We start from the raw sequence: 17269 nt of genomic DNA on the forward strand, positions 1-17269 counted from the left end.
TGACAGTTCAACTGACAATACTTTGTTTTTTGTCAAAATTGGCCAGGGGGGTTAGTCTTAGGCCTGCCTATCCCTGAAATTGGTTAAAACCCCAAAAGACCCTTATTTAGAGTACCGGTGACCTGCTGATACGATACATATTTTGATCCTTGATTATGTCTTCTCTTTAGTATGATCTAGGTCCATTATGAACTTTTACTTGGATTCAATCTTTTACTTGTGTATCTGTCCTGCATGTTACAAAAAGTTATGCTTATTATTGGTTCATATCTACTAATCAAAAAAATATTGGTTCATATCTCTCAGCGAAGGTAGTGGGGTTCGTGCCATTTTCCTTTATGTTTTTGGTGTGAAAGCTCTTTCTTTTATTTGATTTTTTTTTTTGCTTATTATTACTTTCATGGTTATAATTCAAACAAAATCTTTCATTTGGTGTTTAGTGTGCGAGCAAGCATATTCAATGGCACAGAACCTTGATCCAAACAGTGAGGGTAGAGGTGTACTACAGTTCAAAACTGGTTTAATGTCCGTAATTAAGGTATTACTGCAAGTTTGACATTTGAGTGGCACAATGTCTCTATGCAAGTTTGTTGGTAGTGCCTATAAATTTTCAGCTAAATCGTGAATCCAATTAGCTTTCTTTTTTCACTACTTTTATATTTTTCTATCTGTTGGATTGATTATCTTTTGGTTTAACTATTTGTTGGATATGACAGCAAAAACTTGCCAAGAGAGGTGGAGCAAGAATTGATCGTAATCGTGATCTTGAGCGCCTGTGGGAATTTTACCAACTCTATAAGAAACGACATAGGGTGGATGCTATCCAAAGAGAGGAGCAGAAACGGAGGGAATCTGGAACATTCAGTGCCAACTTTGGGGAGTATGTTCAGCTTCTCTCTCTGTGTATTTGCTTTGGCAGACATAAGAAAGATAACAAATTTTTAGGAAGGTAATAACTGATCTAGATTTTACTTCTTGTTTCAGGTTGGAACTAAGGTCTGTGGAAATGAAAAGAGTGTTTGCCACTTTAAGGGCCTTAGTTGAGGTAATGGAGGCACTTTGCAAAGATGCAGATCCTGATGGGGTGGCCAGACTTATTACAGAGGAGGTATTTTTCATGTTCTTGGTTTTATACTTGGGCTTGAGCTTTGAGGATACATGATTTGCATCTAAGTATAGGTTGTAACTCAAATGATATTTCATTTTGCATCTCTTTTGGTTCATTAGTTTTCTTTATAACAGTGTTTGTATCTCCTTCTTGGATTAGTGTCACGTGCTATAAGGTAAGATTTTTTAGAATGATCTTTGGTGGGGAGTCCCTTGTTATTAGAGATTATTTCCTGGACTGCCCTATATCCACCTTTTGAGGTCTTGCATGTTAACTGCTGCTTCTGATCTTCTTGGAATTGGCTTGGGAAGGAGTTATGAGGGATTTCAAAATTGACAATGCTATTTTCCTTTTAGAGAGGCCTGGGAACATTCTCATTTAAGAACTGGGTAATGATGGTCTTTGTTGTAGATATCTTATGTAGGAGGCTTAGTGAACTAGTGATTTAGCAAGGGCTTGAATCTTAGTTTTCTACAGAGGTTGAGAATTCATGGTCCTTTGGGTCTAGGGAGGATATTAATGGAGATAGATTCTTGGATCATCTTTGAATGGGCCACTATCCGGCATTAAAGATTGCATCACTTCATTTATGAGGCTGGATTACTGGCTTCTCGGTTTAGCACCTGATTTTCCTCCTGGTTCTTGAGATTACCTAATTTGACTGCTGATGAGGTATTGGAAAACACAAATTTCCTAGTACATCCCCTTGGTGGATTTTTGTTTGTGTTCCTGCTTCCTCTTCTTGGGTGTGTGTAGTTTTTTTCTTGTTTTTGTTATTTTTTTAGGCCTTGTATCCTCTTGTTTCTTGTTTCTTCTCTTTTACTATAATTAGTAGAAGTTGGGTTTTTAGCTGAACTGATAGAGTGAACTTCATTAGAGGGTAGAGTGGTGAGAGGTAGAATGCTCTATTATCACTTCTCACCTTTAGGTTTCTGTAGTAGGTTAGGAACTTCGTTTTAGTGGGCCACAAGTTCGGAGGTGAAGTTGGCAAAAGTAGCATTGCTGGAATAAATGATGATAAGAGGCTTAAAAGATTTGAAATGTCTTTGGGATGTTAAATTCTAATTGCTATCCTAAAATATACTATTTTGATGGTAATGTGATCAAAGAATGCATGAATCAACAAGGGAGAAAATATAAAACAAAAGGTGTCCTAACAGAAGTGAGGCCCCCAAGGCACAGAAGCAAAAGCTGAGAAAACAGACAAAAGAGAGATCACTCAAGGATAGTCGAGTGGCATTGATCAGCCATCTCAACTCCAATCCCAACTAAGTAGCCATCCAGAGAATTAGTTTACCATGGGATCCATCTGAATGATATTTCAGTTCAGATGCCAAGTTTCTTTACTTCCTTGATATGATTTTGGAAGGACCAAATGACCCAAAAAATCTCAAAGCAGCCACATAACAAAAAGGTGGGTCTGACTATGATACTGGAAAGGCATGATATCTCAAAAAGCTTATAACCAATCAACTGGTATCATAAAAGTTGTAGTCAATCAGTTGGTTTTCATCAAAGTTCAGAGGGAGTTTTGATTGATCAAAGCTCTTCTGGAATTATACCTTTCTTGCATCATAGGTTTACCCTAAAAAGGTCATTACCCAAATTTGCTCCCAGCTATCTAGGGTCTTGAGTAGGGTGGACTGGATACAGACCTAACCTTTGTCACAAAGTCACTTCTCTCAGACTCAAACCCGCTTTCTCATGCTTTTCTGCCCAAGACTTCACCATTATAGCAAGCAATGGCCCCTGAAGCATCCACACAATACGCACCTTGAAATCACCCTTAACCTCCATTCTTTACCATGTGGATTAATAAGACTGGGAGCTGGAAGGAAAGAAGCAAGGTTACCAATCAAAATAAAAGGAAAAAAGAAAAAGAAAAGATAGAATCTTCTTGCTCATCAAAAAAGGAAAAAGGGGGAATCTTCATACACCCCTTTGGTGTTGCAAGCAAGAAGTACAAAGTTCCTAGACTGGTTTTCTAGGTGTTGGTGGCTTCTTTGGCTCATTGGCGCTTTTTGGGTACTAGGGTTATGGGTGTCTAGAAGCTACTAGTTTTGAGCTAGTTTGGCTGCTTGTATTAGTTTTTTGGGTTGAGAGTTGTTTTTTTTTTTGCCTTTTCTTGTTGTTTGTGCTTGTGTCAGGAAGGGTTGTTGGATTTGGAGTTCTCTCTCTCTCTCTCTCTCTCTCTCTCAGGTGATCTCTGCTCACCTTCCTTGTATCCTTTCTGTTTTTTTTTCTTTTTCTTTTCTTTTAATAGTATCTGTATCCACCACCTCCATGTGTCATCACTGTTATGGTGCCTGTTTTGAATTGTATAGAAAACAGTCCCTGAATCTCTATCCTGAGACATCTTATTTTCTGTTATACTAATACATAGTACCTTCATTTAAGAAATCATTTTAGTTATTGATAGAAAACAAATGCAAGTGGATAGTGTTTGCTAAATAGAATTGATGTGCTGCCAAAAATGAGCTTTGAGATGTATCCATTATCTTATAATAATTTGGTTCTCAGTTTATCATCCATTACAATTAATAAATTCTTTCTGGGCAATTTTGTTTTTGTTTTCTACAGAAGATTCCCCATCAGGGCTATAGTGTTTAATTATTATCTATACACTCATTATGGTCTGAGTCATTGATTTTTATTATTTTTAGATAATGATTTTTATGACATGAATTATTGATTGGAAACCACAACTAACTTGGTGATTACCTTGCCATTTTTTCAGTTAAGAAGGATAAAGAAATCAGGTGCTGCATTGTCTGGAGAACTTACACCTTACAATATAGTACCTTTAGATGCACCATCTTTAACCAATGCGATTGGAGTCTTCCCAGAAGTAAGCCCAATCTTGTCATTGATATACCTCAAGTTTATTTAACACTTCACATTTGCTTGATGTATTGCACATCCTATGTTAACAAATATAGACGTTAGCCAATAATCATGATTAACCAGTTCTCAGCATTCATATGAGCTTCTTCCTGATATGCTTGTATAGGTTTCAATTTGACACTACACTTTATTTGCTTCTTTCCCAGAAATGAATGTTTACCTAAATCACAACTTTTAGCATCATGTTGTACTGCTATATCTTTTCTTTAATAAAATTCCGTTTTCTGTTGCTGATAAAAAAACTTATAGCATCGAGTTGACTGCTTGTTAATGATAATTGATTCAGGTTAGAGCTGTGATATATGCACTAAGATATCCTGAACATTTTCCTAAGATTCCTGAGGATTTTGAGGTTCCTGCTTCGCGAAATCTGGATATGTTTGATCTTTTGGAGTATGCTTTTGGTTTTCAGGTTTGTATACAACTTCATTATAAGATTTTTTTAACCTATGTACTTGACACATTGATGTATATTGTTGTTAATTATTTGTCTGACATTAATTTAAGTAGTGGTTGATGTGGTGTGGCTGTATTAAGGCTGTATCATGTCTGCTTGGTGCATACTGATAGTATAGCTATGCATTTTTTAGGTATCTTAGTAATAATTCTCTGATATTGAAACAAGGGATCTGTCTGCTGCACCATGAGATGCAGACACTGAATTGCCAATGCAATTCCTCCCTTCTTTAATCGCCTAATTTACTCCAGGTGAAGTGGTTGCTATGTTAAATTTTATTAAAATATACAATTTAAGTACGCATAAACCAGAAGGAGGGGGGTGATTGAACTCCAGACCCTCAGGTACATCCGAGAAAACAATCCCAATTCCAACCTACCCAAACCCAGTATACTGAAATGTATAATCCCCACCCACCAGTCCACCACACACAACAATGGATATTAATGAGTCCAAAAGTGCAGCACCTGATCTGATTATTTTGGATTCAGATAATCTGTTTACATATTCAGATTTGTCAGATTTGACCCTATCCAATCCAATTAAATTTCATATACACACATATACATGGATTATATATATAATTCATAATTAATAATTCATTTATATATTTATGCAATTATATTCTATATGTACAAGTTAAAAATGATTAACTTATTATTTTTATTTTAAAATAATGGGGCAGGCTCGGAGTAAATGTGAATTTGATTGAGACCCCTAGATCCAATTGGATCTTTGCTGCAGCCCTACATAAAATAGGCTAAGTGTAACACATTTATGTTATATTTAATCAAGTTGTAGGTGGGTTAGTCCACTACTACTAGTACAATTAACATGGGGGAGGACCTTCATTAAACCTAAAAAGGTCAGAGGTAATTCTGAATTACAACTAGCAAGCAGCTTGTGGCTTAGGTTTAGCAAATTCCAATGTCTGGGCACATCGAGTGAGGCTCTTATGTCTACAATGAGGTTGACTAGACTCATTATATCCATGACCAAAGGCAATGTTTGAATAGAATCAACATTAGTGGCCCTGATGCATTTTGAACCATCTGCTCAAGAAGATTGCCTCTCCAAGAGGAGAGAAGCAAGCAACAAACTACGGACTGTGTAGTGACTGGGGTTATACATTGGCTACTAACTTCGGACTTATTTAGACTTTAGACAACTCACCTTTGATGATATTTGGAGGAGCTGGTATTCAGTGGTTTATAGTTCAGTGCAGAAGGCTAAAATCAGTGTTTAGAAAATTGGACTGGACTGGCTGGTCAGTCTGGTTAAACATTGACCTGGGGCCTTGGCCAATTTGGTCATACCCTAATAACCGTTTTTTGCTAAAAACCGGTGAAAACTGAATGACCGGCCGGTTTAACCGAAAACTGGCAAACCGGTCCTGGATTCATGAAACCGCCCAGGTCCTTAAACAATTGAAATTTTAAAATGTGATTAACAAGACTTAAACACATGACTTCTTGTTTTTGTATATTGCTTAATTACCACTAATCCACCTCTTTACTTGTGTTAAATAATGACTTTTTATTGTACATATTACTTTATTACGCATGTACTTTAAAGAAAATGTAAATTACAAGACTTGAACCCTAGTCATTTACTTCAAAAATTAAAGAACTTGCCACCCATCCACCATATTTAAACATATTTAAAGGTGTAAATATATTATATATAGTATTATGTCATCACAGTTCGACCTCCAGTTTGACCCCGGTTGTACCTCTAACCCGTGAACCTCTCCCTTCTCCGGTTCTATGCCCGGTCCGGTTCTCTGAACATTGGCTAAGAAACAGTTGATTTGGGCACCTGTCATTGAAGGTTTTCTGAAATTAAATTTTGATGGGAGCAATCAAGGCAACCCAGGTCCTTTTGAAATTGACATAAGAGATAAGGAAGGGAATGTAGTAGCACTTTATTCAGGACTGGTAAGGAGTGGAGACTCCTTAAAAACTGAACTGTACTCAGTCCTACAATGTGTTCAGATTGCCAAAGAGATGAGCATGGAGAATCTGATGATTGAAGGGGACTCCAAGGTGGTGGTAGGATGGCCAAAAGATCCGGATTCAGTAATATGGTGTTACAGAGATGAAATGAAGAAGTTCAAATGGTTAACACAACATATTAATCTGGTTATACAATGGGTGGGGAGGGAGGCTAATGCTTTGGCTGATTCTTTAGCTAAGCAAGGGTAATTAGGGATCAGTTGTTTTGGGCTCAATTGTAATTTTTGTGCTGTGTTTTCTTTAAGAGTCTGCACCTCGCTCCTCCCTCTGGGATGCTTGTAACAGTTGCTTATTCTCATTGATTCCAATGAAATTTTAATGAATTTTTACTTCTCAAAAAAAAAAAAAAAACTGCTACTTGGTTTTCTCCATATGAGAAAGATAGGACACACTTCAATGAACTGAACAACAGATTCAATGCTTTGTTACTGGTTGTTGAGATGTACTCTGTTCTCTATAGGATCAAACGAATTTTAGTCAAAGCACTTAGTTCCTCCATCCAATGTAACAGAATTTCTCACTGCCAATGTACTCTGAAATCCACGTTCATTTATTTTTAATGAACTAATGAATTAGTATGCATTGGAATAGGTCGTTAAGTTATAATGTCCTTATAACAGATAAAGATATATAATGTCATGTTGTATATTGGTTACTATGCATGTGTATCTTTGATTGGGTGGTTCTTGGTTAATCATGCACTTTTGTGTTTGATTTTTCTGTTTGCAGAAAGACAACATTAGAAACCAGCGAGAAAATGTGGTTCTTTGTATAGCAAATCAACAGTCTTATCTCGGCATCCCAATTGAAGCTCAACCGGTTAGTGGGAAACATGATATTATTATTATATTTAATTCTTATAATGTCCTTGATTGGATTGGGTTCTTAAGAAATTTGAGAGCATGTATACAGTGTCTCTCAAGGGAGATTTCTGGATGTCCTTGTGGATAATTCTGTATAGGGAGGCTATAAAGAGATTTAAGTGGCTGACCAAAAACATGATTGTAAGAATCCAATGGGAAAGGAGATCCACAAATGGGATGGCTGATTATTTAGCTAAGCAAGGGGTTAGTAGGGATCATTTGTATTGGGCTCAGGTGTAACTTATCTTTTGTTTTGGAGGCTGCAACTTGTGCCTCCAGTTAGGAAGTTGTGATTGTAAATTTATTTGCTTTTGCTTTAACTAATTAAATTTCTATTGCTTATTAAAAAAATAAAACTGTATAGGCCTTTTTAAGAAAAGGGCTCATACCTGTTGTATAGCTTGCATTCTTTGTAATCAGGTTTATCCCTAGTTGTATGTCATTTTGTTTTTAATATCTTTTGTTATTAAAAAAAAAACTATGTTTTGTAATTTAACTAGTTATGGTTAAAAACTTGTCACGTTATGCATTTTTCGTGATGCCATTATTTAATTGTTTATTATCTGACAGTGCAGTTGTATATGAAGTGGATGGATGAGGCATTAGCAACCCATTGAAAAATATTCCAGGCAGTTAGTATTTAATACAAAAGAAGCTAAGAAATGAAAAGCAGCTTAAGGGCTGTGCCTTGATATATGGTTTGAAAGAAAACTCTTTCATCATTGATGCTGACATCCGAAGAATTTTTGTGGTGTAAGGATCACTCAATGGGACAAAACAAGCACAAGTGATCAATTAATTCCCCTTCTCTTACAAATGCTGCATCTATTTAAGATGGTAGAAGATTGGAAAAGGAAAGAAACATGAAGATTTTTCAAGTGGGAAACCTGAAAGATAGGCTATTTTCTATCTAACCCTAACCACCATATTTACTATGACTTATTCAGCTTACATTGGTAGTTCCCCAAAACATCCGATCCCTATGGTGTAATGGTTGGAGTGGAGTTAGGTCCCAAATCTGGTGAACATCAAAGTGCAAGGAGTGGAGTTTATGGCTTGAATAGTGGTTGAAGGAAATAAATCAATGTTATGTGGCGATTATCTGGTGACATACAATGGCCAGGGGAGAGGCAATGTGAGATCTTATGTGCTTCTCATTTCATCATGTAGCTCTGGGAGGCAACAATTTTGAACCTAGTTTCATCTCTGGTGGGATACAAAGGTTTTCAAGGTTGACCACGCCAGCTAGCAGGCATTTTCATGGTTGTGTTATTTGTTGTGGGGGCTTTAGTTCCAAAGTGGAAGGGCAGAGAGGCGGTATGACATAAATAGTGATAGGTAAGTTAGCAGCATTGCGGATTTGTCTCAATCTGGACTCAGAAGAATTTTAAGTCTGGGAGAGGGTTCCCATCAGCTTCTTCTTGAGGCTTGGATTTGAAATCAAATTCATTTTTTCTTTTGGGCAAGATGGATTTTGATGAGGAAGTGTTGTTTTGGGGTTGCGAACCAGCAGCATTTGATGGATTTGGATATGTGATGTTTTCAGATGGGGCAAAGGTTGTGGACTTGGAGAGAAGTTCTTTTGATCAAAGAGGTGGTGACTTGGTCAGACCGTCATAAATTTGGCCTAGGTTCTCTAACTAGGCTCCCTTGGTGTCATGGTTTGGGAAAGGCTTAAGGCTGCACTTATTCATTCAAAAGAATCTTTATGAGAACTATTTCATGTTGAGGAGTATTTGAGGGATTTTGAAGGTTGGGGGGAGGGGTTAAATGTTTATGTTTGAATAATGAAGAAAAGACGGTCTCTTTGGCAATTGCGGGTTACTGTTGAGCTATCATGGTCTTGCAGTGCAAAAGAGGTCTGAGGCAAGTGTCCTGTTGGCAATTTCCACATGAACCTTGTTTAACTTCACACTAGCTACTTGAAGTAATGCATGTAGGGGATAGGCAAATCCATTAAGAGTTTCACATGCTTGAATTGTTAAGTGCTTGAAACACTTTGATATGAGCCACATTTGTTTTCTTTATTTTATTTTGTTTTTGAGAGAAAGATGAAGTATTATAATCGTTCATCAAAACTGGCATGCACAAGTATAGACATGTACAATGATGTATCTCTTTACAAATATTCTGTCGGCACTCTCCTTGCCAACCTTAGAAAAGCAACATGGCAGTATCAAAACATCTTTGATGATCCAAGCTAGAAAACTGGTCTGTAGCCACCAGCCAGGAATGAATGGGGTCTGCTATTTTTTAATTACCTCTTCCAAAGAGCAAGTCATATTTTGGAATATTTTCTGGTTCCTTTATTTTCAAATGTGCCAAGATACCATGACTGAAGTAGTGCCCCATGGTATTTTTCATCTTGCATTCAAGCCTTTGAGTTTCCAAGAGAATAGGTGACCAGAGAATAGTGCTTGGAAACACCAGGAGATATTCAGCAAGTTACAGAAGTAAAGCATAGACCTGACTCACCACTGTCCAATGTAAAAATAGATGATTTGGGGTCTCCCTGGCTCTCCCACAAAGAACACTACTCTCTAACTGAATGATGACTCCTCTTCTGAACAAGTTCACTCTGGTTAGACATCTGTCCAACATTACAGCCCACAATGGAAAAGCCGCTTTAGAGGGTACGTGGGGTAGCCATACTTCCTTTTGAGGGAAGGCCAGGGTTTGTCTAGTATTCAACTTTCTATACAATGATTTAACCGAGAACTCCCCTGTCTTCTCCCAACTCCGACTTGTAACATCATGTTGATCTGGCTTTGACATATTTCTGTGGAGCAGGCTGAACAAGGAGGCCATGTCCTCAAATTCCCAACCACTCAGGCTTCTTCTGAAGGTTGAACATCAGGATAAAATCCCATCTTGGACTTCATAAGCATCTATCAATCTAGCATATCCCTATTTTGTGCAAGGATGTACAGTGCTGGGAACCTCTCCATCAGCACTTTCTCTTCACACCACACATCCTTCCAAAATTTGATCCCATCTCTCATCCCGACTTTCTGAAGAATAAGATAAAAATTCATTAGAAAAAGAAAATAGAATACAATCGGAAGGCGATGAGACATCGCCCGGAGAGGAAACAAATCCAAAGGACCCAACAAAGATCTCAAAAGTCCCATACTAAAACCCATAAAACCAAATCTGGCAAAACTTAAAGCATTTCTCAAAAAAATCTCAAGCACAAGCCAAGAAAACAAACCAAGAAACCCCCATAAGAGCAAAAACATCCTAACCCACCCTTAAATAGAAATTTAAACCCTCTTTGCTCCACGACCAAAGCTCAATTTTCCACCGCAAGCTCATCCTTCTGGCTTGAAACATCTTCGTCCCAATGCTTGTTTCCTTCTTTCAATCTCCTCAAAGGCCCTCTTAGCAAACTCCTCACCACCCCAGAAAAATAAACCCAGGCTCTTTCTAATCGTGACCTCTCTACTCACCACGTTTTGAAGAGTCCCACACCCTGTCTTGTTATCAACGCCATTGCTGTTTTGCATTGTCTCACTCTTGCCAGAAGCAGAGTCATCAACACTCACTTTGTCCTTGACTCCTTTTGTTGCTCCTTTCCTGAATGAGAGGACACATGCTGGTGTTGCATCATTGTCCCCCTGTTTTCGGAACCAGATGACCTACTGCCTCTTAATCTTTTCCTCTTGTAAACCCATTTGTAGTTTTTCGTGGGGCCTGCCCCTGCTAGACCAAGTTTTAGCTTAGAGAATATCTTCGTCACATGCACTACGCTAAGATTTTTCAAACTACAAGATTTCTTGTTGATTGCCTCGCTTATCTGCTTCTCTTCCTTTTCATCAAGCTTGCTCCTATGGCCCAGATCGTCACCCAATCTATCTTTCATCAACTCCTTGGATTTAAAATCATCCTCAATGCAGCTCCCTTCCAGACTCCCCACACCTTCTCTATCACTTGTTTCCCCTTTCCCCTCATTCTCACAATCTCTCTCATGTGCGTCACCTACAGAGACACGTCCTTCCCCACTATCCTTCTCCTCCCTTCTAGCCTTTGTAAACCCACATCAGTGATTTAAAAGGCATGCCTAGGTGCACAGGCGAGGCGCATTTTAGGGTAGACGCCTTGCCCAGGTCCTAGGCGCAGCCCTTTCAGAAGGCGCATGCCTGGTGTGCCTTGTGCCTTAGCCCAGGCGTGTGCCTTTTGAAAATTCAAGAACCCCCTATTTGGTAATGTTGTCCATTCATTCATCCTAATAAAATATCTTCTTAAAAATCAATTAAAACTTTAAAATCATAATTTTTTGTGTGAAAACTAAGAATTTAAGACCCTAACATGGACTTGTTTGGGCTTGCCTTGAGGGGCGTGGCACAAAGGCGGCTTGTAGAGTTAGGAATTTAACATGTGACATTAGCTACTTGAAGTAATGTACTTGAGAAAAAAAGAGATTGTGGGTTTATATGCTTGAAAATGTTTTATATGTTTGATTTCATTTTTAAATTCTCATTTGAATATGCTTTACATATTATGTTTATGTTTTATATTTTTTTTTTTGATTTTTTGACATTTTTTTATTTTTACCTTTTCTTTAAAATTTTTGCACCTTGCTTAAAAAGGCGTGTGCCTTGCCTTGCACCTTGCACCTCAAGCACAAATTGACCCCTGCGCTTTTAGAACACTGACCCATCTGGATTTCAGCCTCCCAATCTCCTGTGATCACTATGTCATCCACATACACAATAAGAGCTGCAATTTTACCTTCACCTCTTTTTACAAACAGGGTATGATCTGACTGGCATTGTTTGAATCCCATCTGTTGGACTGCTAAATGGAACTTACTAAACCAAGCCCGAGGTGATTGTTTCAACCCATATAGGGATTTTTTTAACCTACACACCTTTTGTTCACTGCCTTTGGCACAGAACCCTGGGGGTTGGGTCATGTACACCTCCTCTTCTAAGTCACCATTCAAGAAGGCATTCTTGATGTCCAATTGGTGAATATCTCAGTCAAGATTTGCTGCCAAGGAAAGGAGAATCCGGATGGAGTTCATCTTCGCTACTGGAGCAAAAGTCTTTGCATAGTCCACTCCATATACCTGTGTGAAGCCTCTTGCTACCAGTCTAGCCTTGTACCTTTCAACAGTTTCATCAGCTTTGTATTTCACTGTGAACACCCACTTGCACCCCACTGGTTCCTTCCCCTCAGGAAGATCTACCAACTCCCACGTACCATTTTTGTGTAAGGCATCAATTTCTTCCTTACTTGTGGCAGCATTGAAACCAAGAGCCAAGACATCATCATACTGTTCTCTTGGTTCCACCTATCATGCTCAGCACTTCCATACTTCGGTTCCTTTACTCTCCCATTGATGTATCCTATTCGCCCCCTAGCAGTGATGTAGAGTTTTATCCCCCTAGACCACTCAAGGTAATTCAGACCATCAAAGGGAATGACAGCCATGGGAAAGCTCATATCCATTCCCCCACTCACTCCATTGTGGCTCCCCGAGATCTCTGACGTAGCAGAATTCTCAGTCGACATGGTCAAGCAGTTAATCAGTCCCACACACCGAACTTAGGACCCCTCCTTACTCCACAAAACAATGCTCCACTCAGTTCACACCCACACACTCGGGTTTACCAACCAGATTGAGCACAAACAGTACTAAATTCCGAACAAAAACTGAGGTAATATTCGGCAGATTTCAGACCTGTATAGTTTTATCAGTCCCCACCTACCAGAATTCCAGAATGTCTAACAACCACTAATCAGCAGGAGAGATCCTTCTTACTTATAGTCAACTCAAACCATTGAGAAGATAGGTCAGCATTGACCTACAGTTGTCTTAACACATGAGCAGGATCACACGATCCAAGAAAACTAGGGTTACACAGGTTCGACAGCATTCAGCCGCCCCAGATTCATAGGGTTTTCACTCGGCACATGACCAAGGAGAGTAAAGAAGAGAAAAAATAGGGAGAACTGTACCAGTTGTAGCTATTCTGTAGTCCAGAATCAGATTTTTTTTCTGCTAGTCTGTTCGATCTGTTCTTTGGGTTGATCGATCTTCTCTTGATAGTAGGGTTGATCGATCTGCTCTCTTTTAATCAGCATTCCCGCTCTGATACCATCTTGGCAGTGTAGCCGGCCAGAGATAAGTGGAAGAGGAGAGAAGAGGAGAAGGTTTGCAATGTAACAAGGGAAAAGACCCTTGTGCCCCTGAGTACAATAACAGACATAACAGAAATAAAAAAACGAAATAAAAAGACACTTTAATTAGCCAAACAGGCCCTAACATCTGCAACTAAGTTATTTTAACATTGTTCCAACAGAGGTCATCAAATGTGACATCAAAGTACAAAGCCCAACTGCAGTCTTTATTAGGCATTTCCTTCCCGTCAGGCCCACGTGCAATCGCTACAACTTCCTTTGAACCTTGGTCAATGGTCTTTGAACCATTGTCTGTCCTCTCCCCTCCACGTGTAACCCATCCCTATAGCAATTCATCGTCTTCTACCTTAGAGCATCTCGCCCATAGAGACATCTTGTCTTTCAATAAAACCCAGACATTCAACCAAAGACCATCTGTGAGCAGACTGATGCATCTAGGAATGTCTTCAGGCTTCAATCCTGCAATTCTAAGTCTCGCGGCATGCAGATCTTGAAAATTATAAGCAATCAATGCTCCACCCAGAATCTGTATCAAATTTTCATTGGTTTTCGCGTTTCAAAGATTAAAGGGGAGACCCACGAGCTTAATCTCAAGATTTTCTACAGAGATGGATATCTGATTACAGGATATATGCCAGACCACCGCATTCACCAAGCCATCTGGAGAGTCCACCCTTTAAGTAGTGGGAATCTCAACGTCTTCGTCAAACCTAAATAACACCGCCTTCGAATCATCAAAGGGTTTGATTCTCACTTGGCCCTTTAATCTAAATCTCTCCACAATCGCCTCCAAGATCCTTCCCCAATCAGTAATTCTTTTTTCTGGTGATAACATCACATTTTTCTCCCAGGCTCCTTTCTCCAGTTCCAATAACATCCTCTGATATTTTGATAGTGTTACAGAGGATATCTTTTGGGATTCCATTTTTTTATTTTTCCTCCTTTAGCTGTTTCCTGAAGCCTTTCTCATCAGAGACCACTGGAACATTGCAGTTTTTTTGATTTTGTCTTTCTTCCAGAATGAACAAGAACTCCTGTAATAAATCTGCAAACAGACACCACCTTGTTCTCTTTCTTCCTTCCGGTACACACAGCAACTGTGTTCTGTTATCACCAAAAGTTTCCACAATCACCACAAACCAACCCTTCAAATTCCTCCTCCCTTTTCAAATTTATTATCAGCTACTCCCATTGAACTTTTCCATCCTTGTTTTTTGATGGAAAATACTGTTCCATCCATAAAACCTTTCAACCATCCAATCGCCTCTTCAACTACTAAGATGGTAGCTCTCTTTTCCTCCCTGATTTTTAAAATCCACCTTCCATTGATTCTGTCTTCTTCAAGACAGAATTTCTTAACTTTGATATTCATTTCTCTCCTCCATTACACTAATGAGGAGAACTCCTCTTCGTAATCTCTTCTTTCCTCCGCCACTAATTTGCCCAGCTAAAATCCATGTGACCGCCAGAAAGTGCCACAGTCCATCCAAGAATTCAAACATATTCAGCCAGTATTAATGCAGTAGTAGCCTTAAGATGGCTTGTTTGCATGCATACCAAATTTCAGCCAGATACCTTGAATAAAATTGTTAAAAAACCTTCCAAAACTCCTCCAACTGAGCAACCATAAGGGCCTTCTGTACTTGCTATATTCCAGTTGAATTTTGTAATTCAAAATTTCTCTACAACAATCTGCTTTCATAACAGTTGCAGTTGTGTGCTAAACCTCCAGAACCACTTTGTAATAGGGCAGCATTCATTTCCTTAATTTTCTTCACTCCTAACCCCCTCCTGGTTCTGGTAGATATTTTGTTTATTTTCACTTTTGTTTATTTTTCGCTCGTAATCCCCTCCTGATTCATTTCCTTCATTTTCTTCACATTTGTTTATTTTCACTTTCATTTTGAATTTGTTTTATATGCTATGCTTATGTATTTTAATTTGAGCGAATAAGCTAGGTTGATCATTTCTGGCCTGGCCCCACCCGCAAATTTTTGGGGCTTGGACCTAGCTTTGTCCAGACCTGGCCCACGCCCAAGCCCACATTAGGCCCGACCCAAAATATACATATATATATATATATATTATTACATGTATACATGTACTTGTGTATATGATATGATACATAATTATATATATTATATTATATAGTGTTTTGTGTTATATTAAGTATAGCATATATTTGAGATATATTATATTATGTAATCTAGAAGAGTTAGTCCTAAGGTGAATGAAACCTTTCTAGCCCTTATCCCGAAGAAGGCTTATGCTGCTAGTCATCCAAAGGACTTTAGATCAATCAGTTTAGTAACTAGCGTTCAGAAGATCTTAGCCAAAGTTCTCTTGTTGAGATTAAAAGTAGTTCTCCCAGCTTTATTTTCAATTTTATTCCAATTGTATTGTAATTTTTTAATTTCATTTTATTATTGCATATATAAACAATTGTATACATCAAAATTCATATAAAATAAAATTTTAAGATTTATTTTTTCAATTCTTTTGTCTATTTTGTTAATTTATTTTAAAAATTTCATTATTTTTTCATTTTCTTAAAAATATACCTCTTAAGGATTGGCCCAGTCTGCGGGCTGGACCTCTGAACCTAGAGGTAGCAAGCATAGCCCAACCCAGCCCACGGGCTGGCATGACATGACCCGCCAAAAGCACGGGTCGCCTACAGGCACCTCTAATCAAGGGGATTTCATTTAGGGGAAACAAATAGCTGATCAAATTCTAGTTGCTAATGAATGTTTGGAAGATTTGAAAAGATCAAGGAAAGACTTTGTGAGTAAGCTAGACTTGGAGAAAGCTTATGATATGGTGGATTGCACTTTCCTTATTGAGGTGATGAAAAATTGTGGGTTTGGGGAGAGATGGTGCAAATGGATCTTTGATTGTATTAAGTTTTGCCTATTCTATTCTGGTTAACGTGATTGTTAGACTTATTTCCAGCTTGTTGGGGATTGAAGCAAGGTGATCCTCTCTCACCCTTTCTGTTCACCGTAATAGTGGATTTGTTTAGTAGAATGATCTTAAAGGCTGATAGGGTAAATGAAATAAAAGGATGGAAGATTGTAAGGAATAGGTTTCAATTTCTCATCTCCAATTTGTGGATGATATTATAATTTTTTGTGAGGGAGGATAGCAAGATTTGGTCAGGAACTTGAAGGAGATGGTGAAGAAGTTTAAGCTTGTTTCTAATCTGAAAATCAATCTTGAAAAGAGTTGTATAGCAGGGATTAACTTGGAGGAAGAGGAATTGAATGACACTGCAAATATTTTAGAATGTCGTATTGCTAGTTGACCATTGACCTACCTATGACTTCCTTTAGGATCAAACCCTAAAGAGAGGAGATTCTGAAACACAATAGTGGAGAGATGTGCAAAGAGATTGGTAGCTTGGAAGAGAAATTATGTATCTTTGGGAGGAATGATTACCCTAATCAAATCTATGCCCGCTAATTTGCCAATTTATTTTCTGTCAGTTTTTAGAATCCCTCAAAAGGTAGCCAAGAAAATCGAGAAGGTTATGAAGGATTTTTTATGGGAGTCGGGTGATGGAAGGAAGGGTCACTTGGTTAAATGTGAAGTTGGTGTAGGGATTTTCAAGAGGGAGGTTTGGGTATTGGAAGTGTGGATAAAAAGAACAGGGCTTTGTTAGGGAAATGGCTATGGAGGTGGCTGATGAAAAGGGATAGATTGTGGCATGATGTAATAGTTGACATTCATGGAAGGTTGGGATGTAGGTGTATCTACTATAGCTACTGGCCTCTCT

The 17269-nt window shown here is 38.4% G+C and overlaps 1 protein-coding gene across 1 annotated transcript in view; it reads left to right on the forward strand.

Annotated features, from left to right (window-relative positions):
• Positions 1-17269, forward strand: part of GSL8 (glucan synthase-like 8) — a 105953-nt gene that overhangs the window by 16880 nt on the left and 71804 nt on the right. Inside the window, exons 2-7 of the mRNA XM_088984436.1 lie at positions 441-538; positions 717-880; positions 985-1108; positions 3846-3956; positions 4299-4424; positions 7214-7303. Of these exons, the coding sequence (XP_088840562.1) occupies positions 441-538; positions 717-880; positions 985-1108; positions 3846-3956; positions 4299-4424; positions 7214-7303 (713 nt within the window). The remainder of the gene's footprint in view (positions 1-440; positions 539-716; positions 881-984; positions 1109-3845; positions 3957-4298; positions 4425-7213; positions 7304-17269) is intronic.

Source organism: Nelumbo lutea, chromosome 4 (genome assembly GCF_056320005.1).
Source record: "Nelumbo lutea isolate HS-2025 chromosome 4, American lotus-T2T, whole genome shotgun sequence".
Classification (NCBI taxonomy): domain Eukaryota; kingdom Viridiplantae; phylum Streptophyta; class Magnoliopsida; order Proteales; family Nelumbonaceae; genus Nelumbo; species Nelumbo lutea.